Source organism: Saccoglossus kowalevskii, chromosome 21, assembly GCF_978046115.1.
Source record: "Saccoglossus kowalevskii chromosome 21, keSacKowa6.1, whole genome shotgun sequence".
In the NCBI taxonomy this organism is placed as follows: Eukaryota; Metazoa; Hemichordata; class Enteropneusta; family Harrimaniidae; genus Saccoglossus; species Saccoglossus kowalevskii.
Window position 1 is genome coordinate 29,354,444 of NC_140661.1, and position 24,302 is coordinate 29,378,745.

The window sequence follows — 24,302 nt, forward strand, 5'->3', positions numbered from 1 at the left end:
TTTAATATGATTACAGATTTATTCAGGTTTGATGGAATAAACAAATATATTAAATATATTCTCTTGATTATAAATAATTTTAATCACAAACATGAGCCATTGACATATTGCATGATATCAAAACTTCTGGTCTAACAAGCAAAAATTATCTCAGTACCAAACTTTCTGAAAGTCCTTTAGTCTTGACAAAACCAAAGTGTTTCAGTTGTGCAATGCAGTGGTACCAAATTCTATTAAAAGATAATCAATTTTCAAATAATGAATATTGCATATTTTTTTTATGTACAAACTCTATATACCAGTTACGCAAATTAGAGAAATGGTTTAAGCTAAAATTATCAAGAAACTTAAACTTAAAAAAGAACACTTGCATCAGTGGAAAAAGGTACACATCTCAACTTTTTAAAAAACAAAAAATTATTTGAATTTTTATTCTGAGCCCAAGTATATGTTTTCTAAACAAGAGTCTCAACAAATATATCCAGAAAAAACAACTTAGGCAGCTATTTAAATTGTAGATTCAGGATTTAGAAAGATTTATTAATAAAGAAGTGATTATATTGTAAATGTTAGCTATCACATATAAAACTACATAGTAGCAAGTATCACTAATTATAGGAAATGGAGTGATTTATATTTCTTGTATGTAAAGAGAAATGCATAATATTGATTTCATTGAAGTAAAAATGTATATTTATTAAGCCTTTGGAACGGCAACAAGCCAATAAAAGAAAAGAAAAATCATACATATATAAGACTGCATAAAAAATTAAATTTGAAAATATATCTTATGGTGAATTTATAAAATTTACAAAGATGTTTAAGAAATGTTCGTAACTCTTTAAAACAATCTCCCACAATTCATAATTCACATTCCATGGAATGTCACCAAAAATTAAACTTAAAATTCACCCCCCCCCCCCCCCCCGAGAGAAGACAATTTGTTAGTGTCTGGCATTCCTTAATATTCAAAACTATTTTGATCAAATCAGAGTAAAATTTATTACTACCGGTATGTTTAGTGTTAAGTTTATTTTTCAATTGCAAAAATGTATTTATTAGGTAACTGATGTTTACTGTCTGATGTACACTAATAATGACATATTTGTAAAGTGGAATAGGGACTGATGAATAAATGTAGACTCATGGCTGGCTTGATTACTTGGATCCAGTCTCGAGTTGATCTTTGACCCATTTCTTCAAAGCCTACAATTAAAGATAAAAGAAACAAAATTGACAGCTGTTATGTACATGTTAAATTCCTTTTTAATTCATTAATTACAGGCCTATGTAATATTAACTGTCAAATGATTGCTCTGTTCAATGACAAGCTTATATTCACATTGTAATATTTGTATGGATCTGATAAGGATAAGTTTACTCTAATCACACATCTATTAATGATTAACAAAATTCTGCTGAAAAAATGTGTTGCATTCTTGAACACTGTTCCCTGCATAGTGTTGGTCTTACAAGTTGTGCACTTTTCAACACTGAATATGCTTAAATTTTCATATTTGCACAAAAATAAAGGCCAGCATAGATACACTATCTTATAAGCAATTATTTATTTCATTTATTTATACAGTATTTATCAGATTGAAGATTCATATTACTCGCACTCGTACCATCATTTCCTGTCAATCAGCTTGAAGCCCATTTACAGACTCAGAAATGAGAGACAGTACAACTTAAGCATAAACATGTACATGTATTGAGAAGATTATGTCAGTTGTCTCATGGAAACTACTATTCTTTGCAACAAGAATAACTGGATATTTTACTTTCATGCTTTAACCTATACCTGTATTGCTTCAACGGTGGTCAAGCAGTACTGTTTGAGAAATTCATCATCAATGTCCTTTTCTGTTCCCAGTTTTTTACTTGCTTTCAATGCCTCAGTTCCATCAAAGTTAATGAAACATAGACGTACAGTGAACTCATTACCTGGACGTAAAAATGCAGGTCCTCCAGACATCAACTTAAATAAAATAAACAAATACTTTTAAGTGCAGTACTGGTCTGTGGCACACACACACAGTATTTCTTGCCATCTACTGCACAAAATGAAACCACTTGGTGCTGTTCTGACTGTTGCAGTTTGGTGTCCAATCCATAGTATTTGTACTACTTGGGTAATAAAGACTAAATCATACAAATTCAAGGCTACATCTTATATAGTACACAAGAATAATAAATAAAACAACAATGCCAGTGATCAGTTCATACTTACCGCTACATTAACCTCATCAAATATAGTGTCACACATTTGTGTACCAGTAGTGATACCTCTAGCGGCCAACACTGAACGCAGTATTTCAAAGTTTGGAAATATGTAATACCCGGCAGTAGGCATCACAGCAGTTATACCAACTGACGTCAACTCTCTACAAAGATATGAAAAACAGAATAGAATTATTGTAACATGATTTATTTTATGACACAGGCACAAGTATACATGTATGTCTCATGACAGATATTACGTATTTATTATAATAATAATTTCATATTATACGGGTTATGTTCAATATACTAAGATCAACATTACATAACAATGCAATTCTTTGAGGGCCGTTAATCACACATTCAGGGTTGACAATTATTCATTAAGGGTCAAGTAAGGATATATTGACTGAGGGCTGACAATTATTCATTAAGGGTCAAGTAAGGGTATATTGACTGAGGGCGAACAATTATTCATTAAGGGTCAAGTAAGGGTATATTGACTGAGGGCTGACAATTATTCATTAAGGGTCAAGTAAGGGTATATTGACTGAGGGCTGACAATTATTCATTAAGGGTCAAGTAAGGGTATATTGACTGAGGGCTGACAATTATTCATTAAGGGTCAAGTAAGGGTATATTGACTGAGGGCTGATAATTATTCATTAAGGGTCAAGTAAGGGTATATTGACTGAGGGCTGATAATTATTCATTAAGGGTCAAGTAAGGGTATATTGACTGAGGGCTGACAATTATTCATTAAGGGTCAAGTAAGGGTATATTGACTGAGGGCTGACAATTATTCATTAAGGGTCAAGTAAGGGTATATTGACTGAGGGCTGATAATTATTCATTAAGGGTCAAGTAAGGGTATATTGACTGAGGGCTGATAATTATTCATTAAGGGTCAAGTAAGGGTATATTGACTGAGGGCTGACAATTATTCATTAAGGGTCAAGTAAGGGTATATTGACTGAGGGCTGATAATTATTCATTAAGGGTCAAGTAAGGGTATATTGACTGAGGGCTGATAATTATTCATTAAGGGTCAAGTAAGGGTATATTGACTGAGGGCTGACAATTATTCATTAAGGGTCAAGTAAGGGTATATTGACTGAGGGCTGACAATTATTCATTAAGGGTCAAGTAAGGGTATATTGACTGAGGGCTGACAATTATTCATTAAGGGTCAAGTAAGGGTATATTGACTGAGGGCTGATAATTATTCATTAAGGGTCAAGTAAGGGTATATTGACTGAGGGCTGATAATTATTCATTAAGGGTCAAGTAAGGGTATATTGACTGAGGGCTGACAATTATTCATTAAGGGTCAAGTAAGGGTATATTGACTGAGGGCTGATAATTATTCATTAAGGGTCAAGTAAGGGTATATTGACTGAGGGCTGATAATTATTCATTAAGGGTCAAGTAAGGGTATATTGACTGAGGGCTGACAATTATTCATTAAGGGTCAAGTAAGGGTATATTGACTGAGGGCTGACAATTATTCATTAAGAGTCAAGTAAGGGTATATTGACTGAGGGCTGACAATTATTCATTAAGGGTCAAGTAAGGGTATATTGACTGAGGGCTGACAATTATTCATTAAGGGTCAAGTAAGGGTATATTGACTGAGGGCTGACAATTATTCATTAAGGGTCAAGTAAGGGTATATTGACTGAGGGCTGACAATTATTCATTAAGGGTCAAGTAAGGGTATATTGACTGAGGGCTGACAATTATTCATTAAGGGTCAAGTAAGGATATATTGACTGAGGGCTGACAATTATTCATTAAGGGTCAAGTAAGGGTATATTGACTGAGGTCGAACAATTATTCATTAAGGGTCAAGTAAGGGTATATTGACTGAGGGTTGACAATTATTCATTAAGGGTCAAGTAAGGATATATTGACTGAGGGCTGACAATTATTCATTAAGGGTCAAGTAAGGATATATTGACTGAGGGCTGACAATTATTCATTAAGGGTCAAGTAAGGGTATATTGACTGAGGGCTGACAATTATTCATTAAGGGTCAAGTAAGGGTATATTGACTGAGGGCTGACAATTATTCATTAAGGGTCAAGTAAGGGTATATTGACTGAGGGTTGACAATTATTCATTAAGGGTCAAGTAAGGGTATATTGACTGAGGGCGAACAATTATTCATTAAGGGTCAAGTAAGGGTATATTGACTGAGGGCTGACAATTATTCATTAAGGGTCAAGTAAGGGTATATTGACTGAGGGCTGACAATTATTCATTAAGGGTCAAGTAAGGGTATATTGACTGAGGGCTGACAATTATTCATTAAGAGTCAAGTAAGGGTATATTGACTGAGGGCTGACAATTATTCATTAAGGGTCAAGTAAGGGTATATTGACTGAGGGCTGACAATTATTCATTAAGGGTCAAGTAAGGGTATATTGACTGAGGGTTGACAATTATTCATTAAGGGTCAAGTAAGGGTATATTGACTGAGGGCTGACAATTATTCATTAAGGGTCAAGTAAGGGTATATTGACTGAGGGTTGACAATTATTCATTAAGGGTCAAGTAAGGGCATATTGACTGAGGGCTGACAATTATTCATTAAGGGTCAAGTAAGGGTATATTGACTGAGGTCGAACAATTATTCATTAAGGGTCAAGTAAGGGTATATTGACTGAGGGTTGACAATTATTCATTAAGGGTCAAGTAAGGGTATATTGACTGAGGGCTGACAATTATTCATTAAGGTTCAAGTAAAGGTATATTGACTGAGGGCTGACAATTATTCATTAAGGGTCAAGTAAGGGTATATTGACTGAGGGCTGACAATTATTCATTAAGGGTCAAGTAAGGGTATATTGACTGAGGGTTGACAATTATTCATTAAGAGTCAAGTAAGGGTATATTGACTGAGGGCTGACAATTATTCATTAAGGGTCAAGTAAGGGTATATTGACTGACGTCGAACAATTATTCATTAAGGGTCAAGTAAGGGTATATTGACTGAGGGTTGACAATTATTCATTAAGGGTCAAGTAAGGGTATATTGACTGAGGGCTGACAATTATTCATTAAGGTTCAAGTAAAGGTATATTGACTGAGGGCTGACAATTATTCATTATGGGTCAAGTAAGGGTATATTGACTGAGGGCGAACAATTATTCATTAAGGGTCAAGTAAGGGTATATTGACTGAGGGCTGACAATTATTCATTAAGGGTCAAGTAAGGGTATATTGACTGAGGGCTGACAATTATTCATTAAGAGTCAAGTAAGGGTATATTCACTGAGGGCTGACAATTATTCAATAAGGGTCAAGTAAGGGTATATTGACTGAGGGCTGACAATTATTCATTAAGGTTCAAGTAAAGGTATATTGACTGAGGGCTGACAATTATTCATTAAGGGTCAAGTAAGGGTATATTGACTGAGGGCTGACAATTATTCATTAAGGGTCAAGTAAGGGTATATTGACTGAGGGTTGACAATTATTCATTAAGGGTCAAGTAAGGGTATATTGACTGAGGGCGAACAATTATTCATTAAGGGTCAAGTAAGGGTATATTGACTGAGGGCGAACAATTATTCATTAAGGGTCAAGTAAGGGTATATTGACTGAGGGCTGACAATTATTCATTAAGGGTCAAGTAAGGGTATATTGACTGAGGGCTGACAATTATTCATTAAGGGTCAAGTAAGGGTATATTGACTGAGGGCTGACAATTATTCATTAAGGGTCAAGTAAGGGTATATTGACTGAGGGTTGACAATTATTCATTAAGGGTCAAGTAAGGGTATATTGACTGAGGGCTGACAATTATTCATTAAGGGTCAAGTAAGGGTATATTGACTGAGGGTTGACAATTATTCATTAAGGGTCAAGTAAGGGTATATTGACTGAGGGCTGACAATTATTCATTAAGGGTCAAGTAAGGGTATATTGACTGAGGGCTGACAATTATTCATTAAGGGTCAAGTAAGGGTATATTGACTGAGGGCTGACAATTATTCATTAAGGGTCAAGTAAGGGTATATTGACTGAGGGCTGACAATTATTCATTAAGGGTCAAGTAAGGGTATATTGACTGACGGTTGACAATTATTCATTAAGGGTCAAGTAAGGGTATATTGACTGAGGGTTGACAATTATTCATTAAGGGTCAAGTAAGGGTATATTGACTGACGGTTGACAATTATTCATTAAGGGTCAAGTAAGGGTATATTGACTGAGGGCTGACAATTATTCATTAAAGGTCAAGTAAGGGTATATTGACTGAGGGCTGACAATTATTCATTAAGGGTCAAGTAAGGGTATATTGACTGACGGTTGACAATTATTCATTAAGGGTCAAGTAAGGGTATATTGACTGAGGGCTGACAATTATTCATTAAGGGTCAAGTAAGGGTATATTGACTGAGGGCTGACAATTATTCATTAAGGGTCAAGTAAGGGTATATTGACTGAGGGCTGACAATTATTCATTAAGGGTCAAGTAAGGGTATATTGACTGAGGTCGAACAATTATTCATTAAGGGTCAAGTAAGGGTATATTGACTGAGGGTTGACAATTATTCATTAAGGGTCAAGTAAGGGTATATTGACTGAGGGCTGACAATTATTCATTAAGGGTCAAGTAAGGATATATTGACTGAGGGTTGACAATTATTCATTAAGGGTCAAATAAGGGTATATTGACTGAGGGTTGACAATTATTCATTAAGGGTCAAGTAAGGGTATATTGACTGAGGGCTGACAATTATTCATTAAGGGTCAAGTAAGGGTATATTGACTGAGGGCTGACAATTATTCATTAAGGGTCAAGTAAGGGTATATTGACTGAGGGCTGACAATTATTCATTAAGGGTCAAGTAAGGGTATATTGACTGAGGGCTGACAATTATTCATTAAGGGTCAAGTAAGGGTATATTGACTGAGGGCTGACAATTATTCATTAAGGGTCAAGTAAGGATATATTGACTGAGGGCTGACAATTATTCATTAAGGGTCAAGTAAGGGTATATTGACTGAGGTCGAACAATTATTCATTAAGGGTCAAGTAAGGGTATATTGACTGAGGGTTGACAATTATTCATTAAGGGTCAAGTAAGGATATATTGACTGAGGGCTGACAATTATTCATTAAGGGTCAAGTAAGGATATATTGACTGAGGGCTGACAATTATTCATTAAGGGTCAAGTAAGGGTATATTGACTGAGGGCTGACAATTATTCATTAAGGGTCAAGTAAGGGTATATTGACTGAGGGCTGACAATTATTCATTAAGGGTCAAGTAAGGGTATATTGACTGAGGGTTGACAATTATTCATTAAGGGTCAAGTAAGGGTATATTGACTGAGGGCGAACAATTATTCATTAAGGGTCAAGTAAGGGTATATTGACTGAGGGCTGACAATTATTCATTAAGGGTCAAGTAAGGGTATATTGACTGAGGGCTGACAATTATTCATTAAGGGTCAAGTAAGGGTATATTGACTGAGGGCTGACAATTATTCATTAAGAGTCAAGTAAGGGTATATTGACTGAGGGCTGACAATTATTCATTAAGGGTCAAGTAAGGGTATATTGACTGAGGGCTGACAATTATTCATTAAGGGTCAAGTAAGGGTATATTGACTGAGGGTTGACAATTATTCATTAAGGGTCAAGTAAGGGTATATTGACTGAGGGCTGACAATTATTCATTAAGGGTCAAGTAAGGGTATATTGACTGAGGGTTGACAATTATTCATTAAGGGTCAAGTAAGGGCATATTGACTGAGGGCTGACAATTATTCATTAAGGGTCAAGTAAGGGTATATTGACTGAGGTCGAACAATTATTCATTAAGGGTCAAGTAAGGGTATATTGACTGAGGGTTGACAATTATTCATTAAGGGTCAAGTAAGGGTATATTGACTGAGGGCTGACAATTATTCATTAAGGTTCAAGTAAAGGTATATTGACTGAGGGCTGACAATTATTCATTAAGGGTCAAGTAAGGGTATATTGACTGAGGGCTGACAATTATTCATTAAGGGTCAAGTAAGGGTATATTGACTGAGGGTTGACAATTATTCATTAAGAGTCAAGTAAGGGTATATTGACTGAGGGCTGACAATTATTCATTAAGGGTCAAGTAAGGGTATATTGACTGACGTCGAACAATTATTCATTAAGGGTCAAGTAAGGGTATATTGACTGAGGGTTGACAATTATTCATTAAGGGTCAAGTAAGGGTATATTGACTGAGGGCTGACAATTATTCATTAAGGTTCAAGTAAAGGTATATTGACTGAGGGCTGACAATTATTCATTATGGGTCAAGTAAGGGTATATTGACTGAGGGCTGACAATTATTCATTAAGGGTCAAGTAAGGGTATATTGACTGAGGGCTGACAATTATTCATTAAGGGTCAAGTAAGGGTATATTGACTGAGGGCTGACAATTATTCATTAAGAGTCAAGTAAGGGTATATTCACTGAGGGCTGACAATTATTCAATAAGGGTCAAGTAAGGGTATATTGACTGAGGGCTGACAATTATTCATTAAGGTTCAAGTAAAGGTATATTGACTGAGGGCTGACAATTATTCATTAAGGGTCAAGTAAGGGTATATTGACTGAGGGCTGACAATTATTCATTAAGGGTCAAGTAAGGGTATATTGACTGAGGGTTGACAATTATTCATTAAGGGTCAAGTAAGGGTATATTGACTGAGGGCGAACAATTATTCATTAAGGGTCAAGTAAGGGTATATTGACTGAGGGCGAACAATTATTCATTAAGGGTCAAGTAAGGGTATATTGACTGAGGGCTGACAATTATTCATTAAGGGTCAAGTAAGGGTATATTGACTGAGGGCTGACAATTATTCATTAAGGGTCAAGTAAGGGTATATTGACTGAGGGCTGACAATTATTCATTAAGGGTCAAGTAAGGGTATATTGACTGAGGGTTGACAATTATTCATTAAGGGTCAAGTAAGGGTATATTGACTGAGGGCTGACAATTATTCATTAAGGGTCAAGTAAGGGTATATTGACTGAGGGTTGACAATTATTCATTAAGGGTCAAGTAAGGGTATATTGACTGAGGGCTGACAATTATTCATTAAGGGTCAAGTAAGGGTATATTGACTGAGGGCTGACAATTATTCATTAAGGGTCAAGTAAGGGTATATTGACTGAGGGCTGACAATTATTCATTAAGGGTCAAGTAAGGGTATATTGACTGAGGGCTGACAATTATTCATTAAGGGTCAAGTAAGGGTATATTGACTGACGGTTGACAATTATTCATTAAGGGTCAAGTAAGGGTATATTGACTGAGGGTTGACAATTATTCATTAAGGGTCAAGTAAGGGTATATTGACTGACGGTTGACAATTATTCATTAAGGGTCAAGTAAGGGTATATTGACTGAGGGCTGACAATTATTCATTAAAGGTCAAGTAAGGGTATATTGACTGAGGGCTGACAATTATTCATTAAGGGTCAAGTAAGGGTATATTGACTGACGGTTGACAATTATTCATTAAGGGTCAAGTAAGGGTATATTGACTGAGGGCTGACAATTATTCATTAAGGGTCAAGTAAGGGTATATTGACTGAGGGCTGACAATTATTCATTAAGGGTCAAGTAAGGGTATATTGACTGAGGGCTGACAATTATTCATTAAGGGTCAAGTAAGGGTATATTGACTGAGGTCGAACAATTATTCATTAAGGGTCAAGTAAGGGTATATTGACTGAGGGTTGACAATTATTCATTAAGGGTCAAGTAAGGGTATATTGACTGAGGGCTGACAATTATTCATTAAGGGTCAAGTAAGGATATATTGACTGAGGGTTGACAATTATTCATTAAGGGTCAAATAAGGGTATATTGACTGAGGGTTGACAATTATTCATTAAGGGTCAAGTAAGGGTATATTGACTGAGGGCTGACAATTATTCATTAAGGGTCAAGTAAGGGTATATTGACTGAGGGCTGACAATTATTCATTAAGGGTCAAGTAAGGGTATATTGACTGAGGGCTGACAATTATTCATTAAGGGTCAAGTAAGGGTATATTGACTGAGGGCTGACAATTATTCATTAAGGGTCAAGTAAGGGTATATTGACTGAGGGCTGACAATTATTCATTAAGGGTCAAGTAAGGGTATATTGACTGAGGGTTGACAATTATTCATTAAGGGTCAAGTAAGGGTATATTGACTGAGGGTTGACAATTATTCATTAAGGGTCAAGTAAGGGTATATTGACTGAGGGCTGACAATTATTCATTAAGGGTCAAGTAAGGGTATATTGACTGAGGGTTGACAATTATTCATTAAGGGTCAAGTAAGGGTATATTGACTGAGGACTGACAATTATTCATTAAGGGTCAAGTAAGGGTATATTGACTGAGGGCTGACAATTATTCATTAAGGGTCAAGTAAGGGTATATTGACTGAGGGCTGACAATTATTCATTAAGGGTCAAGTAAGGGTATATTGACTGAGGACTGACAATTATTCATTAAGGGTCAAGTAAGGGTATATTGACTGAGGGCTGACAATTATTCATTAAGAGTCAAGTAAGGGTATATTGACTGAGGGCTGACAATTATTCGTTGGAAGTTGCCAATCATCCATTGAGGACCAACAGTTATTTATTGTGGGATGACAATAATTCATTGAGGGTTGTCAACAATTCGATGAGGGTCAACAATTACTCACTAAGAATAACAAATACGTAGTTCTAATTACTATTTTGGCATCACAGTCAGTCCTGTATAGCATACATACCTATGGCTGTACTGTCCCACTGCTTTCAGTATCCGTCTTTCATGCAGTACATATTCCTGTGTTTCCTCAGTCCATTCAAACAACTGACAAAAAATAAACACCAACTTAGTACATGTTATGAATTTGCAGCATAGTTGCAAGTAATTTATTTTTGATGTGCGAGAATTCGATTTTTACTAGATTTAATTAATTTTTTAATTAGTTGAAATATACATACTGTGATAGCTGCGTACTGCACAGGTGCTGCAGCGCATGTATAAGTATGACTGGCTCCTGATTTCACGGAATCCCTCAAATCACTCAGCGCATCAGGGAAGATTGAGTAACCTAACTGAAAACATAGCACACATTCCACATTTACATGTATTTTTGTCATGAATCTGTAATGTTTAAGAATCAATAGAATTACATTTTATCTGAAAACTCAAGATTTCTTGACCTTCTAGAAAATGCAAACTAAATTTATGCATTTTACCAACACCAACATAAAAACTTGTTCCCAAGAGTGCCCTCAAAGTTCAAATTCACTTTTTTTTCTTCTAAATTCAGCATAAAGACAGCAGTGTGAGTTGTGTACACAAGAGAACCAAACATCTACCGTACTTTCCTGATCATAAGCCCAGGGTTTTTGTCAGCCCAACATGTAAAATCGAGGAAAGTAAGGGGTAGGCTTACGCTTGAGGACCACTTCAGAAAAGATGATTTTTTTTTTAGTTTACCATTGTAACCATCTTACCACCCACAAAAAAATATTCATCTTTCTTTCACCATGCTGGGATACGTCTTTTTGAAGAAAAATAAGCAGCTTCTCGGCTAAGATAGCTCCACTGTTAGCAATGAACATTTCAATTAAAGAACTGAAGATTGTACAAAACTCTCCATGCAATGCAATTTCGGCCATGATGTTTTTCAACAATATTTTCCAAAAAGTTTTCCAAATATTGATGTTGTAATTTTTTTAACACAATGCAGAAGTGAATTTCCGTGATGTTAAAATGCGATCTGTTAGCTGATTTCGACGAAATAAAGATGATTTTTTTACCTTAAAAACAGGTCGCCAACAGGTCGCCAACAGGTTAAGTCGAGGAATAGTTTACTCGTTCACATCCTATTCACGATGGTCTCAATGGACACGATTATTTGGAAAAGTAAAACGATGTCCAATGACCAGGTTTCATGAACCAAACTACCATACTACTAAGCATGATTTTTATGCAATGAATCACACTTTTACATGCATATTTTAATAAATTTCCTAGACGCCCAGTAAAAACACCCTAGGCTTATAATCAGGGATGTCTTCAATTTGTTTAATGTCTAAAAATAGAAGTGTAGGTTTATACTCGGGGAGGGTCTTATGATTGGGAAAATACAGTATTTCTCTACACCACAACTGTGACAGAATTAAAAACACAACTATCTAAGGGCAATAATGTAACATAAGCCATTAGACCATATGGCTTATTGTGCTATTTTTTTTCACAAAACAAGAGGAAAGATCACTCACCCTCCAGCCTCCAGCACTTGCCCATTTTGATATACCAGTGCTAAGAATGGTGCCTTCTGGGTAATACTGCAATACAATTGACAGCATCAAAACATTTGGATGACTTATGTGAATGACATCACATGACAAGCAAGTAAGTAGGGGTGGGTATATAAAGTATCAACCTTATCTAATTTGATCACACACCTTGGCTATACTGACATGGTTGCCATCATAGTTCAATCGAGAATAAATCTCATCACTTAAAACTATTATATTATGTTTCCGGAAAGTCTCACTAGAAAAAAAGACAAAGAACAAGAAAAGTTACAGGCATGTCTTTCCACTCAACAAATGTAGCTCAACTTTAACTAAAATAAATGCAATTCATAGTAGTAGTTCATGGTTGCTAATAACAACAGACAAGTAAAATAATTATATTTTTTCAAATAACATAAGTCACTGTGATATACAATGAATAGAACTCAATCTATTGAGTTTTCTAAATTTACAATAAAATTATTTGTACTTGATAAATCAAATTATTGTCACATTGCCTTCACTGGTGAATGAATGGGAAAAAAATGGCGTTAACAAGCAATATGTGATATCTGAGCTTAAATTTGAACTACTGCATATACCATATAAAATGTATCAGTTTGACTACTTTTCAATAATCCTGATCGCTGTCTGAACAACAAAATTATTGGAATAAAAAAAATATTTTGTGGATGGAAAACAAAAATTATGTCATAATCATTTTCAGTAATTTTTTACATTGCACCTGTCAATCAAGGTACACAATTTCTGATGCATGGTTGTAAAAATGTGATGCTACTGATGTATTAGAAAGCGCTATCAACTTTAATGTTACATGTCAACTTCTAGCATTGTTCCATGCAGTCTCTTCCAATGTAAGTCAGCTAATGGCATAAGCTATAAATGATCAAGGGTGAAAAACTAATAGTGGTTCAACTATATATAATGGAGATTTGACAGAACAGTGTTCCTTTATCTAGCATTTTAGTGAACTGGGCTTTTTTTCTTTTCACTAATTAGAAATAAAACAGTATTTTGTTAATGATATTGTAGACAATTTTGCAGTAATGTTTTACATGTTGACTACAATAGTGAACTGAAACATGTTTAAGGTAGAGATGCAGGTTCGTGGGCACTTGGGAGTGAATTTTTTTTTTTTTTGCTTTTTAATATCCAAAAAGTCTTGGCTATAGACTGTTAAAATTTTGTAGAATTGTGAATAGTGGAACATACTCAAAAAACGATTTTAAAATATAGATAATAAGTGCAAACATTATCTCTTTTGAATGCTTAGCAAGATTTAGCAAGGCGGTACATAAATAATAAAAAAAAATGGTGAAAAAAAGGAATGACGGGATCTCCATATTATGCACTGTATTTAACTTTTTACAAAACGATAATACTTTTAAATTTGTAACTGTAAGCCATTTTAATTATGAGCATTAGCAAACTTCTTACTGAGTGAATTGTTATGCAAATTAGCAATTATCTCAGCTTCTTTTTATTGCACATTCCAGAAAAAATATAGCTCCTAGACGCTTCGACCTTTTGTTTTGAAATTTTCACAAATGATTGACAATGTGTTTATCTTCAAAACGCTGTCGGGCCATTGTTTTTAGTTGAATAGTGTTACAGCAATCATACAGACAACTAGCCTGGGTGTTAATTTATGCATACACTTGAAGTAGTGAAATTTGAGCTGCTGCCCTGCAAAATTGACAACTGGTAGACAGTTTTCAAGACGGCACTTTCTTCATAGTAAACAGATGTACCCATACACCAATATTGACAGGAAACAGAAGCATGGTTTAGAAGCTAATTTTTTTTAAATCACTTTTGACCAAAAAAGCACATTTTTGTGCATATTTCAAACTACAGTGTCTATAAAAATAAAATACTAACAAAACTTTAAAATTCATACAATAAGCTTTCCGAAAATATATACTGTAAAAGAATTAATTATTCACTGGGTTTTAATTTTGCTTAGTTCGCTGACTGGAAAATGCGCTAAATTAAAATCCAGTGAATATGTAAAATTTAGCATAGAACACATTATCTAAATGATAAAACCGTGAATTTAAAACCCACTGAATATGCCTGAAATGGTAAATCAGCTAAATTTAAGCCCAGTGAAAATTAGTCATTTTACAGTAGTTTTGTGGACAAGGGAGGTCATCTTGGTTTCCTAATTTACTAATTAAAATACCTGTCAGGTAAACTGCATCTCTACCTTAATACACAGAAATATTGTAAACAAATTACTTTTTATATTCTATTTCAATTGATCTATTGTATTTGATTCTCTTTTTATTGCATTTCACTAAAATTACAATGCAATACAGATTCTTATTGTTAATATAAAATGGGCTTATTAGCTGTGAATGTGTAAAACAGGGACTTTACCAATAATATGTAGGAGTGAGAAAAAATAGTAATTATCAACCTTAGTTGTTTAAGGTGTTCTGCTCTGTAACAGGTGCCAGCTGTAATAAGAAAATACACATAAGAGCACATGTAAACACTGTACACACAACTGTCATTTCACTAGCTGTCACCATGACAACATGATCCCACTGGCTACCACCATGACAACATGATCTCACTGGCTGCCACCATGTCAACATGATATCACTGGCTGCCACCATGACAACATGATCCCACTGGCTGCCACCATGTCAACATGATCTCACTGGCTGCCATGTCAACAAGATCTCACTGGCTGCCATCATGACAACATGGTCTCACTGGCTGTCACCATGACAACATGATCTCACTGGCTGCCATCATGACAACATGATCTCACTGGCTGCCACCATGTCAACATGATCTCACTGGTTGCCTACATGCCAACATGATCCCACTGACTGCCACCATGACAACATGATCCCACTGGCTGCCACCATGACAACATGATCCCACTGACTGCCACCATGTCAACATGATCCCACTGGCCGCCACCATGTCAACATGATCTCACTGGCTGCCATGTCAACAAGATCTCACTGGCTACCATCATGACAACATGATCTCACTGGCTGTCACCATGACAACATGATCTCACTGTCTGCCATCATGACAACATGATCTCACTGGCTGCCACCATGTCAACATGATCTCACTGGCTGCCACCATGTCAACATGATCTCACTGGCTACCATGTCAACAAGATCTCACTGGCTGCCATCATGACAACATGATCTCACTGGCTGTCACCATGACAACATGATCTCACTGGCTGCCATCATGACAACATGATCTCACTGGCTGCCACCATGTCAACATGATCTCACTGGTTGCCTACATGCCAACATGATCCCACTGACTGCCACCATGACAACATGATCCCACTGGCTGCCACCATGACAACATGATCCCACTGACTGCCACCATGTCAACATGATCCCACTGGCCACCACCATGTCAACATGATCTCACTGGCTGCCATGTCAACAAGATCTCACTGGCTACCATCATGACAACATGATCTCACTGGCTGTCACCATGACAACATGATCTCACTGTCTGCCATCATGACAACATGATCTCACTGGCTGCCACCATGTCAACATGATCTCACTGGCTGCCACCATGTCAACATGATCTCACTGGCTGCCACCATGTCAACATGATCTCACTGGTTGCCTATAATGCCAATATGATCCCACTGACTGCCACCATGACAACATGATCCCACTGGCTGCCACCATGTCAACATGATCCCACTGGCTGCCACCATGACAACATGATCTCACTGGCTGCCACCATGACAACATGATCCCACTGGCTGCCACCATGACAACATGATCCCACTGACTGCCACCATGTCAACATGATCCCACTGGCCGCCACCATGTCAACATGATCTCACTGGCTGCCACCATGACAACATGACCTCACTGGCTGCCATGTCAACAAGATCCCACTGGCTGCCACCTTGACAACATGATCCCACTGACTGCCACCATGTCAACATGATCTCACTGGCTGCCACCATGACAACATGACCTCACTGGCTGCCATGTCAACAAGATCCCACTGGCTGCCACCTTGACAACATGATCCCACTACCTGCCACCATGTCAACATGATCTCACTGGCTGCCACCATGCCAACATGATCCCACTGGCTGCCACAATGCCAACATGATCCCACTAGCTGCCACCATGACAACATGATCCCACTGACTGCCACCATGTCAACATGATCCCACTGGCTACCACCATGTCAACATGATCTCACTGGCTGCCACCATGACAACATGATCCCACTGTCTGCCATGTCAACATGATCCCACTGGCTGCCACCATGACAACATGATCCCACTGGCTGCCACCATGTCAACATGATATCACTGGCTGCCATCTCAACATGATCCCACTGGCTGCCACCATGTCAACATGATATCACTGGCTGCCACCATGTCAACATGATATCACTGGCTGCCACCATGTCAACATGATCCCACTGGCTGCCACCATGTCAACATGATCTCACTGGCTGCCACCATGTCAACATGATATCACTGGCTGCCACCATGACAACATGATCCCACTGGCTGCCACCATGTCAACATGATCCCACTGGCTGCCACCATGTCAACATGATATCACTGGCTGCCACCATGTCAACGTGATCCCACTGGCTGCCACCATGTCAACATGATCTCACTTGTGTTTGAAATGCTATCATTAATCAACTTTATTACAATTTTTAATGCCATATTAGAAATATAAAAAAATGTCTACATGAATGAAATAAAGTTTTCATATATTTAGTTTATGATATTTATTTTGATATATGTGCATATAGACATTGTAAGACAAGCTACACACGAAAACATTATTTATAGGTATACAATTGCAAATGTCAAATCTTTCATTTCTGACTTTTGCGCAGTAAGTAATTAATCATTTGTTGACAATTAGAGAGTAAACAAATCTTTAAATTGTATGAAAAATATGGCAGTTGGAGAATAACAGTGGAATATCCCAGACTAGTGGGGAAAGGAAGTGGTGGAATATCCCAGACTAGTGGGAAAAGGGGGTGGTGAGATATCACAGACTACTTGTAAAGGAGGTGGTGGGATAACACAGACAAGTGGAAAAAAAGGTGGTGGGATATCACAGACTAGTGAGAAAAGGAGGTGGTGGGATATCCTAGACTAGTGGCAAAAGGAGGTGGTTGGATATCCCAGACTACTGGTAAAGGAGGTGGTGGGGTATCTCAGACTAGTGGAGAACGAGGGTGGTGGGATAACACAGACAAGTGGGAAAAAGGTTGTGGGATATCCCAGATAATGGTAAAAGGAGATGGTGGGATATTCCAGACTACTGGTAAAGGAGGTGGTGGGATATTCCAGACTAGTGGGGAAAGGGGTGGTGGGATAACACAGACAAGTGGAAAAAAAGGTGGTGGGATATCCCAGACTACTGGTAAAGGAGGTGGTGGGATATCCCAGACTAGTGGTAAAGGAGGTGGTGGGATATCTCAGACTAGTGGAGAAAGAGGGTGGTGGGATAACACAGACAAGTTGGAAAAAGGTTGTGGGATATCCCAGACTAATGGTAAAAGGAGGTGGTGGGATATCCCAGACTAGTGAGAAAAGGAGGTGGTGGGATATCCCAGACTAGTGAGAAAAGGAGATGGTGGGATATTCCAGACTAGTGGGGAAAGGGGTGGTGGGATAACACAGACAAGTGGAAAAAAAGGTGGTGGGATATCACAGACTAGTAGGAAAAGGGGGTGGTGGGATATCCTAGACTAGTGGGAAAAGTTGGTGGTGGAATATCCCAGACTAGTGGCAAAAGGAGGTGGTTGGATATCCCAGACTACTGGTAAAGGAGGTGGTGGGGTATCCCAGACTAGTGGGGAAAGAGGATGGTGGGATAACACAGACAAATTGGGAAAAGGTTGTGGGATAACACAGACAAGTAGAAAAAAGGTGGTGGAATATCCCAGATTACTGGTAAAGGAGGTGGTGGGATATCCCAGACTACTGGTAAAAGGAGGTGGTGGGACATCCCAGACTAATGGTAAAATGAGGTCGTGGGATATCACAGACTAATGGTAAAAGAAGGTGGTGGGATATCCCAGACTAATGGTAAAAAGAGGTGGTGGGATATCACAAACTAATGGTAAAAGGAGGTGGTGGGATATCCCAGATTAATGGTAAAATGAGGTAGTGGAATATCCCAGACTAATGGTAAAAGGAGGTGGTGGGATATCCCAGACTAATGGTAAAAGGAGGTGGTGGGACATCCCAGACTAATGGTAAAAGGAGGTGGTGGGATATCCCAGACTAATGGTAAAAGGAGGTGGTGGGATATCCCAGACTAATGGTAAAAGTAGGTGGTGGGATATCCCAGACTAATGGTAAAAGGAGGTGGTGGGATATCCCAGACTAATGGTAAAAGGAGATGGTGGGATATCCCAGACTAATGGTAAAAGGAGGTGGTGGGATATCCCAGACTAATGGTAAAAGGAGGTGGTGGGATATCCCAGATTAATGGTAAAAGGAGATGGTGGGATATCCCAGACTAATGGTAAAAGTAGGTGGTGGGATATCCCAGACTAATGGTAAAAGGAGGTGGTGTGATATCCCAGACTAATGGTAAAAGGAGGTGGTGGGATATCCCAGACTAATGGTAAAAGGAGGTGGTGGGATATCCCAGACTAATGGTAAAAGGAGATGGTGGGATATCCCAGACTAATGGTAAAAGGAGGTGGTGGGATATCCCAGACTAATGGTAAAAGGAGGTGGTGGGATATCCCAGACTAATGGTAAAAGGAGATGGTGGGATATCCCAGACTAATGGTAAAAGTAGGTGGTGGGATATCCCAGACTAATGGTAAAAGGAGGTGGTGGGATATCCCAGACTAATGGTAAAAGGAGATGGTGGGATATCCCAGACTAATGGTAAAAGTAGGTGGTGGGATATCCCAGACTAATGGTAAAAGGAGGTGGTGGGATATCCCAGACTAATGGTAAAAGAAGGTGGTAGGATATCCCAGACTAGTACATCTTAAAGGAATTGATAATTTTTAAAAATTTTCTCTCAAATTATTGTAATTGAATTAGATCTACATAAGCATGAAAAGTTTAAACCTGTGAGGTTCACATTGGCACAAGGTCAAATTCAGTTTGACTGATCTTGAACTGTGACCTAGTACATTACTAACACTTGTATTGAAACTACCATATTTGCTCTATTAGAAGTGCATGTGCTTAAATCAATGATACAAGAGTGCTTATAATATTGAAATTATACATCATATTCATTTTGTCTGCTTTTTAATCATTTGATTCACAAATAACAAATATTTTTGATGAGAAAATGATATTATAAAATGTTCAGCCAACAACGAAAAACCATGGTTACATTTCAATGGAACCAAGATAAGTAACAACACGTACTTGTGCTTCCATTAGAGATGTGATTGTAATAGAGCAAAGATAGTATCCATTAATTGTAAGTAGAGGGTAAATAGTAACAACATTTGACCAATTTACAAAATGAACCTGGGCTACCACAAGGTCACACAAAAAAAACAGAAATTACTTACTTGGATTGTCAGGGTTACACAGAATTAAAAGCCGATTGGGAAGAAGATTATTCTCTGAAATTACCTTTAAATTAAATTAAAACAAAAAAGTATGAACAATTATTTGATTTTGATTACAATATTATCATAATTTTTTGGGTAAATTATGAAATTCTGGACCATACAATTTAGTACACGAGTATAGTTAGACTAGATTTCATCTATCTTCAGTGACAATATTCATTTCTATCAAGGACTTGTATATGGTCCGCATTACAGTACTATTTGTTTTAGTTATTTCTTAATATTCTTTGTTAACTTTGAAGCAAAAGTGGATACAAAGTTATAACAATCCAAATTATTTTAACTACTGCAAACTGCAGTGATTTCTTATTCTCAGTCTACCATGGAAACAGCCCATGGTTTAGTTTTAATCATGTTTAGTCATAACTATTAAATTAACAAAATTCTCCATATTTGATCAGTCATAAAAATCAATATATGGAACTATATGTTACTATAATACTGTACTGTATGATAATACTCCTGGAACTACAGCTGACGATAATATAATAATTCTAATAATAATAATAATAATAATAATAATAAATTAAATGCATCCTTAGATTGATTGACAAAAAAATAAAATATACAAGAAGCTATTTATAGCTGTATACCATACTAAACTATGTGCTATACCTTTTCAATATTTTCTGGTGTAACTCTCCAATCATCATTCTCTGTTGTTTGAATAACTACAGCCTTATGGTGGGCTAGCTGTGACTGGGGTTTGTAGGTTGTCCAAGTCGGAGACAGAACTAGAACATCTGAAAGTTTGGAACAAAATATATTTCATATTAGTCTATATGTTCACTGAGAACACGAGTCGTGTCAATTGTTTGTACTTTTTATCTAGAGATACCGAGTCAAAATTACATTTGTGGTATCGAATGAATAAACTAAGCCTAAATGGCAATAAATATGTGAAAAGTATTATATTCATATACACCGATGAAATTGGACATCTGAGGTACAGGTTGTAATGTATACTTATACTCATGTTATATATTTGTGAGACGCCCCTTACTTGTAGGTCATTGGAGATGACCCCTAACACGTGATGTAAGCTATTTCTCTGGTATGACGACATTCTTATAATGCCGGCCTGTATGAAACATCGTGTGAATGAATAAAAGCTATTTCTGCCTCACTGGTTGGACTGGTGTGAATACATTACACAGGTCATGAATGTCAATATTACAATTTTTGCATAATAGGCATTTGAAATAGACTGGTAATAGCTACTCAAGACAGATCCCTTATTAAACTTCAGCTAATTCTCATAGTTATAAAATCACCTCCATCTCCTTTCTATTGCAAATCAGTAACCTAGCAACAAACTTAAAACTCATTTATCAGCACTACAATTTGTCACATTTAAATTGATTGGACATATTCAAATTTACACAGGTGTTTTATTTTAAATAATTTTGACACCGCAAATATTTAAATGCATAAATCATGATGGTAAAAAGGGGGGGAAAAAATATTACTGACATGGTTTTTATGAAAATATAATTTAAATATACCAGTAAGTAAAATATGCATACAATGCTCAGCGTCTTGTGGAAAAAGGTATTTTTACAATATGGTTTGATTTTGTTCAAAATTCCAAATAAATTAATTAAACTACTATTCCAACAAAAATTGGTGATCCATTTACCATTGGTTCCTATGGTAACAAGGTCTTATCATGCTGCAATTTGATAACATTGTAACAAAATCATTGTCACAATTATTAGAAAATGTTACTAATTATTATTTCGAAAATGTGAATGTGTAATCACTCATTACCTCCATTGAACACAGCAAGTAGAAGGTATATCAGTTCCTTACTACCAGGTGCTATAATCACATTATCTGGCTTAAGGTGGGTCAGTCCATCCAATTTACGATGAAATTCACAGATCTTGGACCTCAGCTCTGGCAAACCTGAAAAATGTTATGAATAATATTTAGATATTTCATATATAAAATATTTTAAATGTATAAAACAAAGCTCAATAAAAGTGCCAAAACCAATATGATACATGTATGTACATCAAAATTGAGTGGAAACAAATAATATTTTTACAATGCACCCATATTGAATGCAGCACAATAATCATGTCTCTTAACCAGCAATCATAAGAGAACATCTTGCTTTGTTTCTAGGTTTAATAACACAATAATCTTCAGAACATTATGTTAAATACATCAGTGGATGGAATTACATCTATTCAGTTCATAAATTGTAACAGCCGTGCCTACTTAACTTAGTCTCAGATAGTGCTCTATAAATAGTGTATCACAAAAGTTGCCCTTTTCACCTAAAAAGTTAAATATCTACTAAATTATGAAAAGAAACATACCGGTACTAACCAAAAACAATTTGATTAAAAACTTAAACAAATCATAACCCTCTAAGTACATATATAATAATCTGAATTCACTATGTACTCAGGTCCAAACAGCAGACTCCATGGTAGTTTTTAGTTCTACACTCTATATTTTGTCTAAAATGAAGAGGTTCTTAATTCTATATTATGACACTTGAAAAAGGGTTACATGTGCTTACATAAATTTCTTGTTGATCATATGTGCTATTATACTTTGTTTATGTTATATTTTCAACAACTACCTTGAACTGGCAGATATGCATTCTCATTTGCATGTTGTTGTAACTTTTTCACAGCTCCATCAAGTATCGGGAATGGCGACTGCCCAAATCCAAGATGATACACCTTCTGTCCATCTGCAATTAAGCGTTTCACTTTCTCATTAAATGCCAGGTTTGAAGCAGGGCAGTAGTCTTTCAGATGAGGTTGAATTAGGTCAGTAAATGTAGATTGCCTTGTTTCATTTTCCATAGCGACTTCCTTAGTGTTTTCCATCTTATTGGCAGCTGTTTCCATCTTCACTGAAATCAATCAATAAATAAACTCATCCATAAAAACAATCTTGCACAGGAATGTGGAAATAATGGCAACAGAGCTAATTTCAATCACAAGTTGAATTTTTATTCATTCTGACAATCGTGATTCGTTTGAGTTTATAGGATTCAATAAATTAATATTAAGTTCTCTATTTGCTGAAATATACAAAAAAAAAACACAAGGTATTCTTGGAAGTGGCAAACTAAAATGTGTGTGGGTGCATTTTCAAACAACAATGAAATGCAATACTGCAGGGTGGGTTGCTTATTCATTCATATTAACATTTCAACAATTGGGTCAAGCAAAGAAATTGTGCCTGCCATGTACTCTGTACAATGTTTAATTATAGTCACGTCTTTTGTTTTTTGTAAAGAATGGCAATTGAACATCCTGAGCCAGGGAATATAATATACTGAGAAATCATCTACGTGACAGGTTAGTCAACTATAAACCGACCTCAATAGTATTACGACACTGCGTGATTCATGGGTATTTGGCATGGCTGGCGCAATAACGCGTTTGTATTGCTGTATGCTATATTTATGCACCTATCAATCTTATTCAGGGGGAGATTGCAGCTTGGGGAAAGCAGAGGATTTTTACTCAACATACTAGCCCCAGACTTGGGAGTTACCATCAGCGTTCCCGTGTGAAGGGGGAATTCAACTGTGTCCACTAAATTGACAGTAGAGCTTCACTCACCCCTAAATATTTGACACAATTTGACACCCGCACTGTCACACCAACCACAGCCCCTAGATAGAGGAACTGTGTATTAACCAACCACCGCGTCCACCCCATCCCAAATCAGCCCCATCCATCGCTTCTTCCCGGTGGAAAATATTGAAAGTGCATTGAAGTACGCTATGCAAGTCAGTTTATTGTACAGTGTGACCTGGATGGGAACCCTGGTAGAGTAATGATAGAAATATACCTACGTGAACTATAGTCAAAAATGAGCACAAAATAGTCGACTCAGCAAATAATAATCTAGTATTGAGCCATTTTAATCTAATTACTACTCAGTTTTATACCGGCATTCTATCCCTATAATATTAATTGTCGAGATTTACTGGGCTCCGTAGTTATGAAATGTGACATGGGATTATGCTTACCTTATTTCACGCTTCAGCCGGGTATATGAAGAAAAAACAACAGGTCATACCCGGTCCGAGGTCACTCTGATAGAAATCAAAAGCTGAGTTCTACGTCACACGAATGCTCGTCGTTGATTGGTTCTGTGAGTTGTGTGAT

At 36.8% G+C, this 24,302-nt stretch overlaps 1 protein-coding gene across 2 annotated transcripts; it reads right to left on the reverse strand.

Annotated features, from left to right (window-relative positions):
* Window positions 1–24,250, reverse strand: LOC100375674 (uncharacterized). 2 transcript variants are annotated; one of them, XM_085494945.1, is made up of 13 exons: window positions 24,164–24,250; window positions 22,754–23,032; window positions 21,928–22,065; window positions 20,773–20,900; window positions 20,095–20,158; window positions 14,975–15,014; window positions 12,700–12,790; window positions 12,514–12,579; window positions 11,224–11,337; window positions 11,007–11,089; window positions 2,234–2,387; window positions 1,805–1,981; window positions 1–1,206 (listed from the first exon to the last, which is right to left on the reverse strand). In XM_085494945.1, exons 2-13 carry the CDS (start codon window positions 23,025–23,027, stop codon window positions 1,159–1,161), a joined length of 1,377 nt encoding a protein of 458 aa, XP_085351071.1. In that variant the 5' UTR covers window positions 23,028–23,032; window positions 24,164–24,250; the 3' UTR covers window positions 1–1,158. The 2 variants fall into 2 exon arrangements, with proteins under 2 accessions (XP_085351071.1, XP_085351072.1); XM_085494946.1 differs by lacking the exon at window positions 24,164–24,250 and adding an exon at window positions 23,751–23,864.
* Between the last annotated feature and the right edge of the window lie 52 nt (window positions 24,251–24,302).